General features: G+C 35.4%; 2 protein-coding genes across 4 annotated transcripts in view; both read right to left on the minus strand.

Moving 5' to 3' along the window:
- Positions 1-4223, minus strand: part of LOC144974838 (organic cation transporter protein-like) — a 38950-nt gene extending 34727 nt beyond the window's left edge. Inside the window, exon 1 of one of the 3 annotated variants that reach the window (XM_078918177.1) lies at positions 3813-4223. The gene's annotated coding sequence lies outside the window, so the exon portion shown is untranslated. Of the gene's footprint in view, positions 1-2250; positions 2413-2582; positions 2893-3812 lie in introns of those variants that run through there. The other 2 variants (XM_078918178.1, XM_078918176.1) reach the window with 2 other exon arrangements.
- Positions 4224-6307: 2084 nt separating this feature from the next.
- The window catches only part of LOC144974839 (solute carrier family 22 member 4-like), a 50134-nt gene continuing 39488 nt past the window's right edge, over positions 6308-16953 (minus strand). Inside the window, exons 5-11 of the mRNA XM_078918180.1 lie at positions 15974-16100; positions 14905-15017; positions 14304-14438; positions 13137-13219; positions 11452-11572; positions 10487-10559; positions 6308-9631 (exon numbers count right to left, since the gene is read on the minus strand). Coding sequence (XP_078774306.1) covers positions 9299-9631; positions 10487-10559; positions 11452-11572; positions 13137-13219; positions 14304-14438; positions 14905-15017; positions 15974-16100 — 985 coding nt within the window. The 3' untranslated portion in view covers positions 6308-9298. The remainder of the gene's footprint in view (positions 9632-10486; positions 10560-11451; positions 11573-13136; positions 13220-14303; positions 14439-14904; positions 15018-15973; positions 16101-16953) is intronic.

Raw genomic sequence — 16953 nt, forward strand, 5'->3', positions numbered from 1 at the left:
ACTGAGACGGAATCAAACTATAATCTATCATTCTATGGGTGGTCATTGTGTGTGAAACCGTTACCATTCTTTACAGACAAACCATAGATTTTAGGAGCAGCTTGGCTCAGCGGTACGGTCTTTGCTTCGTACCTACCCGAAAATTATCGAGTTCGATCACCTCGCCCTAGCTCAATTTGCGGCGCTAGCACTGCGGCTGACGTCTTCCCTTGGAATAGACCCTAGAGACAAATTTCCCTTATTTGATGGATTTTTAATTATATATTGTTCAATTCCTGACGAGGCAATCCAAATTTTTCTGTAGGTCATCTTTCTTTTGCTCACTCAAAATCTTGCAGGACTTGCCATCTAAATTCTAATTTATTTAATCATTTTCCAACTCTCAGAAACTATAAATATTGATATTAGACATTGGCCGTATTATCACACTTAACATTTATATCCTAAAGTATAGATTAGCTTCATAATTAATATGCACAATCACATCACCAATTACCAACTACGATGTGAAGCAATAAGCAATGTCGCTTTTAAAATTCGCAGCGTTTAAAATGTACAAACTTCTGACTTGCTTTATTAAAACAAAATAATACTGAACATGTGTATCTTAGAACTAATGATTCCCAAGATAAACTAACACTGCTTTTATTAACAGTCACCACATACATTAAATCACAACAATGAAAAAGTTCAAGTATAATCCAGTAAGAAATATCAGATGAAAACAACGTGAGAGTCAAACAATGAACAATTGGATTCAGTAGTCTGATGTCACGCCGCCAGGCAACGGCGGCCATCTTGGTTCTAAACAAAGAAAATCATGACTTTTTATTCTTCATGCTGGCTAGAAATTTTCATATGCCTTGTGATCAGAATGTGTAAAAGTCAAAACATGATCAAATTTATGGGGGGTTTTTTCTCCTCTGGATACACTTTTATGCTCGCCGGAAAAAATATTTCATACGGCGTCCGCCATTGTTCCGATAGTTTAGAGCCAGTGCTACTAAGTTTCCACGCGTCATTAGGAAGGAAGTGACGTTACGACTGTTGAAGAGTATTAAACAATGCTTTCAATGAGGTCATGTATGCAATGAATGATAACATTGCCAGAATATTTTTATCCTTAAAGTTAAACTACTGGTGGAAAAAGGCCAGTTTTGTTGATCGAGACCAGACCCTTAACTTGGCCGAAAATTTGTAAAATATAATTAAAGATTCTTCTTTCTATTTTTTAAAGAAGTGATTTATTAGAAATTTGTCTGAAATCCTGAAAAAAAGTTCAAGAAATTTCCCCTAAATTGCCAGCAAAAAGTCGAGTTGGACATCCGCGGCCAACCTGGTAACTGGGTCATCTCGACAAATTCCCACAATTGACCATACACATACACACACAACACACACGCACACGTGCAGAATACACAAAACGAAAGACTCGTAAAATGTATCAGCCTATCAGACAGCCCAGTGACTTCTTATATTATAGTACTATCAGTAGACAATGGACAGGGCGATTCAAAGCGGGGGCCAGACCGGTAATAGATGATAATGGTTGCAGTCAATCGGCTTCGGTCGAGAATATGCTCAACAGCACGCTCATTGCATCAGTGGGGACTTGCCACCTGTGTAACATGTACCATTTGTCGTAACGAGCCCGATACCGCAGAGCATCTAGTTGGAACGATTGCGTTATGGAATTTGCAGATTGGGTCGATTGTCATAACATAGAAGTGTGAGCACCATTAGAAGCTGCTGCCATGATATCATATATTAGGCATAGAGAAGACAAAATCTATCTGACTGAGCAGAGCTTCCTAGAACAATGCGCAACTAAAAACTTCTAAGAAGACAAATAACCTAGGGGATCAGTGAATGACTCACGTCCCTGCCATAATCAGTTCCTGCAATATCATAGTCAAAAAATGTAACAGGAACGAGCCTGTATCCCCAGACGTGACAAAGTAACCTATAATAGTCAAGGGTTGGCATCTGTACGAAAATCATATTTGTATGCATTTATCCCCTATGCAAGATTATATGCTTTTCTCTCAGATGTTATTTCCCGAAAACCATATCTTAACATATTAATGAATAGTTATTTAATTCTGTTTCTCATATATTCCTCGCAATATTCATGCTTCATACAATATATATTAAACAATTTCATTATTGTTTGATAGATAAAATGTTACTATTTCTTTGCTTCATAAATTATTTAAAATTATCCTTAAGTTCCTGGAATATTTAACTCACACAAAATAGATATACGAATTAGATATCCAACGGCAATCGGTGAGATGACTGAATGGTTACTTGAAAAAAAAAAGATTGTACACCCATTTCTCCAAATTATACTCCCAGACAAACACTATTTCTTCTAATGAGGTTGGCAGCCCTGATAGTCGCCTACTAAACGATCCATGAGCCATAAAATGCATAAAAACATTTCTATATCATAAAATACTCAATAGCTACTTGCACAGATAGGCCTGTAAATAAAATTCCTAATAAAAAGGCATTCAAACATTGAACAAATAAACGTTCGCATAGCAACTATCAAATGGGTAAAGCAAGGGACAACTTACCAGCTCTGTGGTCGGGTATAAAAATAAACATATAAACAGGTCGGGTATAAAAATACACATATAAACAACATTCTACATAGTATGCTATATAATATATAGAAATAAACTGAACTAAACAGACACCATAAAAATGCCGCAATAATAACTAAACTATCAGTTGTAAATCTCTAAGCTCGTTGAGTAACACTAAAAACTCTTGTCTCCAATGCGAGAGAGGCCAAAAGATTCCAAGCGATAAGTAGCTGGAAGTTCATCACTCATTATGAATTCACAATTCGACCAACTGTGTTGTAGAATGTGCATGTCTTGTGAGGACATATTTTTTTCAGTATCATACTACTACTCTGGCATTCCTTCTTTTACCTTCTCCAACCCATCCCAAACATCCTGTCTGTCTTCTCGTCACAACAGCAGCTTTTTTCTTATTGAGATTCCAGATTATAACGAGATAAAACTTATTTGATAATAGTTTTATTTCAAGTTTCTCTTTTCACACAAGCGTATTCTTATATGCCCAAATAATTGATGACAAAAACAAGATCATGATTGTCTGTTATGGTTTAATTTTTGCACAATAATTTGGTTTTTCTTCCTCTTTTTCAAAATTGCATGGTTTGCGACACAATCTTTTTTTTTTCTTTTGCAAACTTCATTTTAACTGTACAAGAATACAACAAAATTGACTCAAAAGAAAATGAGGTGAGAAAAAAGTACAGATGGATCTCAAAAAGCGCTGAACATAACGCAATGGATAAATAAATATATTATGAATAAATAATAAAATCATCACGATGATATATAAACAGATTAGCAGATATATAAATTAAACACAATGACCTCCCTAGAGATAATTTCATAATACTATCATCACAAACTAAGCGTTATCAGAGTTCTTCTTCATGTATCAACAAACTGTATAGATTCATAGAAGTTGGGCAAATGGCATTTTGTCCTACCGCCAAGACGAGCCGGCCAGACAAAGCAATGATGATGATGATGATGATGATGATGATGATGATGATGATGATAATAATAATAATAATAAGAAGAAGAAGAAGAAGAAGAAGAAGAAGAAGAAGAAGAAGAAGAAAAAGAAGAAGAAGAAGAACATATAATAATAATAATAATAATAATAATAATTATTATTTATTATTATTATTATTATTATTATTATTATTATTATTATTATTATTATTATTATTATTATTATTATTATTATTATTATTTTACTAAACAATCACAAACGAAATTCAATCTTGAGGTTAGACAAAATCATAATTCTCATTGGATTTCATCCCATCCTGGAAAGGAATTCCTTAGTCTACATAACTAAATTATCTTTCGGATGGAATTGACATACATGCGTTGTATCCACTATAGATTATCTGATTATTCAATTTATCTATTTAGAATTGCTTTAACAAGACAGTGTAATTGACGGAGTTGGACACAAAGATTGTGACCCAAATACCACGAGCTCGGATCACAAAAAAAGTTTGATCCATCTCAAGCTTTAAAAGTTTTAACCACTAACGTCATCCCGTAAAATTATTACAGTATTCAACAAAAGCTCGGATACAACAAAATCCTGTTGTTGGCACCGGTGACTGCGTTGTAAACAGGTTGCATTGCAACACAACTGAGAGGTTTGGGCCCCAGTCACTTTGGTTTTGTTGTTCTGTTGCCGGAAACTGGGTAATATTACGTTCAGTATATATATATATATATATATATATATATATATATATATATATATATATATATATATCATCAAATCCCGCACACTTGGTCAAATTTCACAAATACACTTGCAAACACAAACACATACACATAAATTAACAAACACACACAAACACACACACACACACACACACACACTGAAAACACGGACATTGAAGACACGTACACTTACGCCATACACAACGTATGTTAAACGTATTTACAAATTAATTAATTTGTATGCATGAGGCATCAAGACAGAATGTATTGTATTCACGCTCCATTTTCTTTTCATTTAAATGCCCCTTCCCCCCCCCCCCCTCTCTCTCTCTCTCTCCCTCTCTCCCTCTCTCCATCTCTCTCTATCTCTCTCTCTCTCTCACTCTCTCTCTCTCTCTCTCTTATCTATCTATCCATTTATAGCTATCTATCTTAATTATCTAAAACTAAAATTTAATTATTTAATTTGTATTCATCATGTAACAAGACAAGAAGGCATTTATCTACGCTCCATTTTCTTTTCATTTAAATGCCCCTTCCCCCCCCCCCCCCTCTCTCTCTCTCTCTCTCTCTCTCTCTCTCTCTCTCTCTCTCTCTCTCTCTCTCTCTCTCTCTTTCTCTCTCTCACACACACACAACACACATACACACTCGCACACACACACACACAAACACATATAAATGCACACACATCAACTGACACAGCCACCATCACACGCGCGCGCGCACACACACACACACACACACATCTACACATACACACAAATATACTCTTTTTCCCAATCACTTCTCTTTCTAATGTATTGGATCTCTATTAATCAAAAAAAATAAATAATAGGAAACATTTAAACAAAATCCAAACACACACACATACACACACACACACACACACACACACACATACACACACAAATAAACATTCCTCTTCTCCCGTATCAGCCTAATTTCGTACTTTTTTTTTTCTCTCTATAATTACGTGTAATATTATATTCACACCCACTGTCCACCCATCGACACTGTCCTTGATCTCAATCTTAATGCTACTCCGAGAAAGTCTCCTCGAAGTAGAAAGTACAAAGGAATTTATAAAACGATCTTGCACTTTAAACTTATCACCCTCCCTGATCTACCTGACGTTTCATATTCTAAAAATAGAGGATTTTGTTTATCTTTCAAGATGTACAAAACAGTTTTGATAGTTTGAGAGTTTTTTTTTGCCAAGATTAGAGTAATATAATCGATTGATATTTGAAGGACGAGTTTCCTGGCCAAATTTTCAATACATGTCTGTCCAGAGTATGGCAGTTAACATTGCGCCTACCATAGCGCAACATAGCATGGCTCGAAATGGGGACATAACGGCTAATGTCTGTAACTGAACGACTGAGCCGTACAGTAGAATATGGTGTTAGAAGTTGGACCTTTGACAAAGTACAGAATTATCCATATTAATGCAACAGATTATCAACAGTGTAGTGTAAGCAAAATTGATTATACATCCCGTTATTTATCATGGCGTGTATAGTCGATTAACCAGATCAGTAATAGTACGTTGACTTTGTGGTGTGATAAAATTGAAATTGGAGGGAGGGGCTGCTGCAAGACCAGATGTCACAACATCAGGAATGTTTTCCATGCTGTCAAATCAAAACTAGGACCTAAATAATGATACAATAAAGATGAGGGAATAGTCTAAAAGAACTACCTTTCTGTACTGTAACATATTCTTCTTCTTCAAGTTTGTACCAGGCTTCGGCGGCTTCATAGGTTATAGCTCTGTCTGTCGCTGATTCTGTCAATTCACCAGGTGACTTTCCTCCGAAGTCCTTCACTTGTGTCAATGTTCAGCAACGTTCTTCATCGTCTTCCCCTAGACCGTTTACCTTGGATTTTACCAAGTTAATTGATCGTGATCAATGCATTGATGTTGTTTATCTTGATTTTCGAAAGACTTTTGATTCTGTGCCTCATGAGAGATTATTCATCAAACTAAAAGCATATGGATTTAAAGGGATTATCTTTAACTTTATTAAAGACTTTCTTAATAATCGAATACAAAGAGTCATTGTCAATGGGGTGGGGTCGGATTTTAAGAATGTAATTAGCGGTGTACTCCAAGGAAGCGTATTGGGACCACTTTTATTTCTTTTATATATAAATGATTTACCATGTGGCATAAATTCAGCCTGCAAACTGTTTTCAGACGATACAAAGATCTATAGTACAACTGAACATCATAACATTCTACAAAATGATATATTTTCACTGTTCAAATGTTCTACAACACGGCATTTGGATTTTAATGTTTTAAAATGTAAAGTATTACATATAGGAAAAAATAATCCATGTCATAATCATTTTACCGATACTTCTATGTCAAATCAACTTCATTAGTATTGAAAGTGTACAGAGGAGAGCTACCAAAAAGATTTATACAATACAGTATTTATCTTATAAGGAAAGGTTAGAATTTCTTGACTAATTCAGTTTGAAATATAGAAGAATTCGTGGGGATTTAATTCAGGTTTATAGATTGGTACATGGTTTGGATAGGATAGACTTTTGTGATTTTTTTTCATATTCTAATATTACTTTTACTAGAGGGGACAAGTTTAAGATTTTTGTCTCTAGATGCAAAACAAACATAAGACAAAACTGGTTAGGTATTCGTATTGTCCAGAAATGGAACAGTTTGAAATTTGAAACAAAGAATGCAAAATCTATGGATTATGTCAAGGTGTTAGTAGACAGGGAATTATATGATGGGAGATTTATATATATGACGAATAATACTTGTTTGCACTGCTGTTGACATGGCTTTCAATCTTGCATGTATATATTATGCATTATTATATTATTATGGTTATCTTCTATATGCTTGTGTATGTGTGTGTGTGTGTGTGTGTGTGTGTGTGTGTGCTTTGCATGTCACGGTTAAAGATCTATGTTTGTACACCACATATACATGAATGTATCATTATTGTAATCTTTAATCAATAGATTTATGGCATTACTATTAATATTAAAGACATGCAAGGGATTTTATCCTATTTTGCCCTATACCATATGTTATGTTTTGTTATGATATTAGTTTGCATTCTTTGTTTAGTTTGTTTTTGGTTGTCTGTTGTCCTTCTTTCTTTGTTTCGTTTTTGTATTTTGGTTATCTTTTGTTTAATTCTTTTATTGTTTCAGGTCCGTTTTATATTTCTGTGGCTTCAAATGTTATGGTGTAAATATTCATTAGAAGTGTTAGATTCTGTGCCTGCATGTTTCTGTTATTTGAAGTTACAATGTTTGGTTGTTTTTATAATGTAAAACTTTTCTCTCGCCCCTGCATAGAAATGTGACAACTCTTGAGCATAATCCAATCAATTCGTAATCCGTGTCGTCCCAATCAATACGTCGTCTTTTGATCCCAAAAGTTAAAGATTTTAGACAACGGCTTCCACTCAGCCGTACATCGACAAATCATTTTTATTCGTTTTAGCCAGAAAATTTTTATTTCAAAAATCAATATTATCCTAAACATTTATAGAAATACACAAAGAGCGATGTGCAGCATCGGGGAAAGGGGGCGTTAAAGCCCGCATGAAAAGAAGAACGTGTAGACCAGTGCTGCCTGTGTTAGTGAGTGGCAATGTGAGATATATAAACAGCAAAAATCAAGAATTGTAGGCCGCGACTAACATCACCACCCGATAGCATGAGTCCTGGTGACAGGGGACTTCAATCAACCTCCTCTTGAAAACTCTTTTCCCCTAAAACAACACATCACTTGTGCCACTAGAAACCAATTCAGAGCTTGAAACGCCTATAACGCCCCAAGAAATAAGTGAAGCAACACAAAAGCTCAATAACAACAGATCGCCAGGTCTAGATGGTGTTAGAGCAGAAGAACTAAAATGTCTTGATGACGAAGGCATGCAACTAATAGCTGATATGTATAATAAGATATTTAAGACAAAACAAGTTCTCATTCTTGGAAGTGGAAAACTCATTCTGCTAAAAAAAAACCACCAAATTAATATAAAGAAAGGCCCTTTAGACAATTTGCGACCAATCGTTTTATTTTCCACGCTAAGAAAAGTTTTAAGCACAATCACGCTCAGCAGAATTAGAGAAACGGTAGAGAAATATCTTTCAACTTCACAAAGCTAGTTTAGAAGAAATAGAAGCACTGCAGACATAGTACGGGCCCATCGATGGCTGAAAGCCAGAACGGAGAAATATAATGAAGAATTTACCATACTTGGAATCGACATGAGTTCAGCTTTCGACACCATATGTAGAACAAGTTGTTGTCAATCCTTGACTCCTTCTTGAACAAAAATCACGTGAAGCTCATAAGATACCTATTATCAAATACCACACTACTATTTGAATCCGGCAGAGAATTAACAACAATATCAACCTCAATCGGATCCCCTCAAGGTGACAGCTTGAGTCAAATTCTATTCACTATATACTTCGAATCGGCCATGAAAGATCTGAGACGAAAAGTACCACCAATAAAGAAGAGCACTCGTGAATTGATATACGCAGAAAAAATCAGAACATCAAGCAAAAATATACATGCCAATAATATCAACTACCCTAGAAGCGTGGAATCTGAAAGTGAATCAATCCAAATCAGAATATACAAACATCAACATAGATTTAAATGAATGGAAAAATGTACTTAACTAGGCAATTTGATCAACGAAAATTAAGACATGGAGGCTATGGAGGCTATTTGGTCACATCTTACGTCGAGAAGATAACACCCCAACAAATATGTTGGGAGACCACCACCATCAATAGTAACTACCCTGAACCAGGATCTCTCTACATATCAGGAAATTTCTGGATTCAGATGAGGCAGAATTAATCACTGAAGAACTAAGAAATACTGCATGCAGTGCCCTCAGTACAAAAGTACCAAAAAACGAAAAACATTTAAACGTGTTTAAAATAGTTCATCTTTCATATACTAACATTATTCAACATAGATAAAATTATAATCGATACACAGTTATTGGATTCGAATGGTCGTCCTTCACTCCCTCATCATTGGGACGTGATTTATTTGAGTCATCGCCATATATTGTTGACACATTTGGGTTGTTCTTCTGATGGCCTTTTTTCATTATGTCGTCGACTGAGCTCTTGTTCTTCCCGTTAATCGTTTCCATCTCAATGACACCGGCCTTTTTGGTGGATGATGAAGTTATGGTATCGATTCTATCCGGCAATAACTTTCCTTTGGTATCAGGGACGAATATCAACAGTATTATACCCACAATCAGCATGGATGTAATAATGGCGTACGTTCTAAATGGCGCGTTGTCCTGGAGAGAAATTCAATGCAAAGAATATTTAAGGCATAAACCATAATAAAAGAGATTTTGTTATATATGTGCATTTTGCTAAAATATATTTATTTCTATCATAATGTTAATCACTGAAAATTTCAATAATGCCAATGGATGTTGTACGTACAGAAGTTGTCTGTTACAATAAACATACAATAAAAGAAATCCCCCCCCCCCAAAAAAAATTCAGCAGAGATTTTGGTATCACAAAAAAGACCCAGGTGAAATGGGTGTTTGCCTCAGTGTAGCGCCGCAATGTAAAAAAATATGGGCTAGTTTTTGTTGTGTTTTGTTTATTTTTTCTTTTTCTCAAGGAACAAAAAATGAGATGGCAACAGGATTCTATGGCGTACTCTGGCATGGAGGAAACATATGTTTTAAAAATTTTGGCCAAAAACAAACTGGTCGTTCAAATATCCATCGATTAAAATAACCCTCATCTCGTCAAAAACTTTCAGTTTGAAAGGTTTTTACGAGACGAGAGTTAATCTAAAGGACGGACATATAAAAAGTCCCAGGATTGAGAATGTTTGACAAGACTATGGTCATTTTAATCCATCGATGTGTGAAAGGCAAATGTTCTGGCCAAAAAAAATTAATGTGTTGTTTTTGGGGTTTTTTCAGTTTACGTCAGTTCTGGTGTAGATGTAATGTCTTGTCCACTCGTCCCAGATACCCCTTTCAAGCCATAATATAGTAAAACTTAACTATTTTCCAGCGGTTCAGTTCGAGAGGAATGCATAAAAGAAGTCATTATTTTTCATGGGCTTTATCCGATACTAAATGGAAAACCGCTCTCTTTAGTTTTACATTGGCGAGTTGGCTACTTACCAAATCTATAAGAAAAGGTGCCGCAATACCCCCTACTCGAGCTGCTGTGTTGACCATTCCATATCCAAGACTCCTGTAGAAATAGAATCGGCTGTATTAAACGTTACCAATCGTCTCAAAACGGTATTATTTGAACCTGATGCTTACAATTCAATTTTATGCTTATCTCATAAAAATCAAGTTATAATGCTTTCAATGAGAACAGTGAGATCAGTTTCTTTATTAAACTTCCAAAGCATTTAACTAATGAATTATTTTTATTTTGACTCCAAACAAGTTTTTTCATCTAGTTTATTCCGACATCGTGTTGATGCGATAGTACACATATTATTAATCTAAATTTTTGGATACTATTTGTATAGTAATTAGGATTCTAGTAATATTAATCCTTAGCCTGCCTACTTATAGCTGTAAAGCTATATGTTTTTTATCAAGAGATGCGTCTCTGGTTTGATTTATAATTGTTGTCTAACTCTTATCCCATATATTTTTGCATTTTCCAAGCTTGCGCTCTCATCCCTTCTTGTCGTATATTTCGGGAAAGAAGCTTCCTTTTGCCTTCCATCCTTAATCTTTATATAATACAATGCTACATCTGCTCTCAGCTTTTCAATCTCATCCTGGCTGTAGGTAGGCCTAAGTCACTTCAACAACAACTAACTGCGATGAACCAAAAGAAAATGAGACAGGTCAATTGATAGTTGGAGAAGGACAGAAATGAAAAAGTCTGGAATATCTGACATGAGCTTATTTGATTAGGTCAATGTTTCTACCTCGAGAGCATAAGGAGATGGGCGTCTGCTGCAGTACAACGCCGCAAAATGAGTAATATAAGCGAATTTTGTCTTGTTCAAGGAAAAGGAAAATATAAAAAACAGGACTCGAATGTTGGTTTTTCAGATGGATGTGCAATGCTTTATTCACTCAGCCATCTCTTATCAAAAATGAAAGAAAAGAAACCTCACCTGATAACTGTTGGAAATGTCTCTGTACACCAGGTCATTGTCACAATCCAAGCTGGTCCAACGCCCATCGTGGCAGACATACTCAACACTGTAATCCACATTCCTCTAGAATCAGATGGCACTTAAAAATAATATTTCAAAGTGACAAATTAGGGAGCGGGCAATGCTGTGTAAAATAAAGATCTGAAAAAAGTTTGAAACAGTGCCAGACATAGCAGTAATGAAAAATACAAGAAAAAAACGTCCCAGAAATTCAGCATGCCTCGATTGGAATTGAAACTCAAACTACATCATTACCGGCAGCGTCAGCTATAATATGGGCTAAGTTTTAAAAAACGAGATGCCGACATTATGGACCTCTAACTTGAATCCCCAGGGTGGACATGCAATGTCTTATACCCCCGCCCATTTCACTCCCCTTTTACTCAAAGGGTCCTTTAATTATTTGGTACAACATTGGACTCAAAATCTAAGTGACTCGTTTCCTCCCAGAATATATCGAGTATTTGTTTTGTTTGGGTTTTTGGGGGTTTGTTTTTATTTTGGTTTTAGTTTAGTTTTGTTTGTTTTGTCTTTTGTTTGTTTATTTGTTTGTTTGTTTGTTTGCTTTTCCATTGGGGGCGGGTCTGACAGCTCTGCTTACCTAGCACAACAAAAAATTTGTAGTTTTGGTCTGTTAGATCAGTCGCAAAGTACTTTGCAATATTGCGGCTATCACTTGATACAGTACGTTTAACAGAACCTGAACCGGCTCCGACTCCTAACCTTGATGTAGTGTAGGTGCTCAGCAGAATTAGTCTCGTCCATTGTCTACTGATAGTACCTATATAAGAAGTCACTGATCTCGTCCTGTAGCTCAATCAAACTCTGGACTGAGATTTGTTCCTATGGGTAAAAGTAGTTTGCATACCTTACCCTACTCGACTCCTATAATATGTTTCTGTCTTATAAGGAAAGATTGGAACGGCTTTCACCTTCTTCTTTAAAGTACAGAAGATTTAAAGGTGATCTAGTTCAAATTTACAACATCGTACACAAAATTGACAACTTCAATTCCAGGGAGTTCTTCAAATATGCGGTTTTGACGTCACCAAGAGGTGGGGTCTTCAAAATCTTCAAAGACCGCTATTTGACTTTAATACGTGCCGCCCACTATTTAATTTTCAGGACAGTTGTTAATTGTAACTCTCCACGCCTCTTCAAGAACTGCAAGTAATCTCAACGTATTTAAGAATAGAGTTGGTCAAGAATTAGATCACCTTAAGTTTGAATTCGATGAGTAATTTATGTTTGTTTTATAATTGATATCCTATACTTTATGTCTAACATATGCACTTTTTATCACTGTGATGTGTGGCCTAATTTAGCTCTTTTTAGGTATTGCATTGTATTGTATTGTATTGTATCGTATTGTATTGTATTGTATTGTATTGTATTGTATTGTATTGTATTGTATTGTATTGTATCGAGTAAGTCCTGACTATAGGCATCGATGGATATCATAAGAGTGCTAGCACAGAAAGAACGCCTACAGGAATTTATTTTTTAATGAAATATTTGTTTTACATAGCCGTGAAAGCAAATATAAAGCAGTGTTGATCGCAATGCATGACATTGAAATAATGGAGATACGCCGTATTATAAAGGCGCGCATTATTTTACTAGCTTAATTCGAAAATACTCACCAACGAAATATACGATCAAACAGCCACAGGATGGTATAACTCCTAAAATCAACAAGGCTACACATGTCGATTTGCGTCCAAATCTGAGAGACCAAGAACATACATAAACAAATTCAATTAAATAGTCTTGAAAACATTGTAGTCACAATAAACTCAATTTATAATAACGGTGACCAATTGTCTCAAAACGGGGTGCCCGGATGATCCTCATGACTACAATTGAAATTTAATGTAAATGCAACTCCTCTAATGTGAAATTGTTGAACAACGCTACTACCACATTTTCTCATTCGTCTGTAGTGTTTCATCCATCCTGTTTTGTTGATAAAGAGGAAACCCGAAACGTCAATTTTATCTGTTTTCGTATATCAAATTGTAGCATACATTCAATTTCACATTGTTATTTATTTCAATTTAATTTTAAGTATTCCTTAGAGTAATTAGACCCATGGAGCCGGACTTTTCCCCGATTTCTATAGTATGAAAAGTGTAACTTCTCAGCTCAGACTTCGTTCAACAAGTTATGTGATATGATAAATTTTAATATAAATATACAATACGATCAGCTCGGACGGAGCTCTTTCAAAAACTAACTAAAACAAAACAATAGCCTTACAGTGTTCCTAAGAAATAAAGAGTGTTCAAATGTTCGCGCAGTCAACATTCATGCTCACATGCAAAGCATGCAAGACACAAAATGCGTAGCAATATACAGATTTCTAACATAATTACATAGGGCCGAACAACTACAGTCATACATAGCAAAACAACTACACTACATTACAATACATATTACAGAATTCGTACTGCTGAGACAGCCGAGCAACTACACATTAACACATAGCCATCCCAAACAACTCCAATACTTTACAATACATGTTACAAAAGGACGGTAATAATTGCTTGCTATCTTTTGTAAAGGGCGCTAGTCTATCGTAAAGTAATTTCCGCCAGATCTAACTGAACCAGCAAACCGATCACTGCTGGATGAACAGGAGATGGGGTTGTCATAAAAATATTTACAACACCTGGGACTAATGTCAGACTCTTTGCTTGTGAAGATCGTGCTCTATAGAGCTATAGAGACCCTAATCAAGTAAAATAGAGTAAATCTTTTCTTTAAAAAACTTACAAAGAAAAAATAATAATTTAGAATTAGCACCTTACCTGTTGTTTAAATAGAAAGTGGCAGTTGTGAGTGGAATCTGCACGGCATTAATTAAAAAGATGTTCAAATACAAATTTCCCGATAGTGCCGAAACTCCAAATGAAATTCCATAAAAAACACAAGACATCATGAACCTGAAACAAAGCCACATTAAGTTCACTGTGGTATTCTGTACTCTAAAAAATCAAGTTTTCCTAAGTTTGGCCAGAAAATTCGTGGTTTAAATTTTAATATCGATTGGTTAACATGAGACTATCCGAATAGCAAACCTGGGACTATACGGAAGTTCCAAGTGGAAAGTTTTTAACAAGATCAGGGTCATTTTAATCAATCGATACGCACTTTGAAGGACGAGTTTTCTGGCTGAAATATTTAAAACGTTTTTCAGAGTTTGGCCATTCGGGCTTGATATAACAATTACAATTCCAAGTTTGAGAGCGTTTGGCATAATGGGTGTCTTTTTAATTGATTGATGTTTGAACGATCAGTTTTCTGGCCAAATTTTTTAAAGGTTTTTTTCCCCGAGTAAGCAGATCTGGTCTGCTTTTGAAGTTGACGTATAAAATCTAAAGTATTGAGAATAGATGCTATGACACTTACCATGAATAACAGAAAATCAGTGAAATTAAGATCTGTTTTCTCCCTTTAAATAAGTCCCTGTATGTATACTCTTTCGCCTTTGCACCGATTTCTTGATCTTCTTTGTATATTTGCTGTAGATAGAGTGTAGTTTTGGTGAGCCAGTTACTGAAAATAATTGACATTGAGTCCTATCGCATAGAACCTTATGTGAATCGATGCATCCTACAGAGAAGAATAAACATAGCTACTTATTTCTAAAATTGAGTAAGTCAAGCAAATTGCCATTGAAATTCAATTTCCAGAATCTGGTTAATCTAGAAAATATCGAATTGATATGACGAGTCCAAACCAATTCATGGTCCAAACACTCACTTTTGATCGGACTTGTTGCGTTGATGTCAACCTTTGACTAGAATTAATACTACAAACTTACAAAGTTAATAAAATTAATCGGTATGTACAACTTTTGTTGGTTATAGTTCATCCAGTACATCGACCAATGTCTTGGAACGAGTGAAAATAAAGTGTTACTGCAGGTTCAAACGAAATCGAATAAAATGACCCTGAATATTGTCACTTCTTTAAAAGCTTCTCTCTTTTGCTTTGAGTCTCTTAATAGATGTTATGCGTGTAAGTAAAATAATCACAACATCCGCCAGACGGATATAATGTACCAGCACAAAAAAAAACTGTCTAAATGTTTATAGATAGAATGTGCTTGGCCAAGGAGTTCACAACATTGCCATCCGGAAGTATAACGGACCAACACACAAACTCTGTGTAACCATGAACGTTTATAGTCAGGTTAATACAGTTTAGTGAGAACAACTCAAAAACGCGGATGGCAAAAACAATAACAAAGGCCTGAGTGACGTCATCTGCATACTATCTATAGTCTGGTTGTTATTGATGCTATGCGTTCAGTTAAAAAATCACAACATCCTCCAGTCGGATAAAACGTACCATGGGACAAAATCATGTGTAATCTTAAACGACTTAGTTAGTGAGATCTATTCATAGAAATGGCTGGCTGAAAACAATAACAAAGAGCTGAGTTAAGTCAATTTTGTTCCATCCATTGTTTTACCTCTAATACAGCCCGTGTCTGCTTCGGTGGGATCTTGGAGTTCATCTTAGCCATGCTCTCAAAGATCTTCTCGGCTTCCTCATAGCGACCTCGCAGTGCCAACCATCGTACGCTTTCAGGAACGAAGCTGAAAAAAAATCAGTCCTTCTGAGCCATTAGGGTCATTGAGCCGGAGTTTATCCCAGTTTTAGAGCGTGAAACGTACAATAGCAATTGCTTGCTACCCTTTGGAAAGGTCACTAGTCAATCGCAAAATGCTGTATTTTCGTCAGATCTAACAGACAAAAAAGACCCAACTACCCAAGCTGGGTCTTTGTAGTTAATAATAATAATAATAATAATAATAATAATAATAATAATAATAATAACAATAATAATAATAAATAATAATAATAATAATAATAATAATAATAATAATAATAATAATAATAATAATAATAATAATAATAATAATAATAATAATAATAATAATAATAACAATAATAATGATAATAATAATTATAATAATAATAACAACAACAATAATAATAATAATAATAATAATAATAATAATAGTAGTAGTAATAATAATGATGATGATGATGATGATGATGATGATGATGATGATGATGATGATGATGATGATGATGATGATAATAATAATAATACGTTATTGTATATCAAAAAGGATTTTTTGGTATTATTTTGTATAATTCACACAGTCATCATCATATCTTGTCGCGCCAGTGAGTCAGCCAGTCCCGGGCAGTCTGGTTGCATTCCCTCAGGTCAGCATTGGTGCAGTGAGGTCCCAGCGAGCATTCGGACAGGATGTGGTCCATGGTCTGTCTGGGGTGACCGCATGGGCATTCAGTGCCCGGTGAGATTTTCCATTTAAAGAGGTTGGTGGCGGTGTTTCCCACCTTTGCTCTAGCTCTGTTCAACGCCACCCAGTCTTTTCTCTTGAGGTCTGTGCCTGCTGGGAGCTTTTCTGTTGGGGG

The sequence above is a fragment of the Berghia stephanieae genome, chromosome 6 (assembly GCF_034508935.2).
Source record: "Berghia stephanieae isolate SIO BIC M18660-M18661 chromosome 6, UCSD_Bste_1.3, whole genome shotgun sequence".
Lineage (NCBI taxonomy): Eukaryota > Metazoa > Mollusca > Gastropoda > Nudibranchia > Aeolidiidae > Berghia > Berghia stephanieae.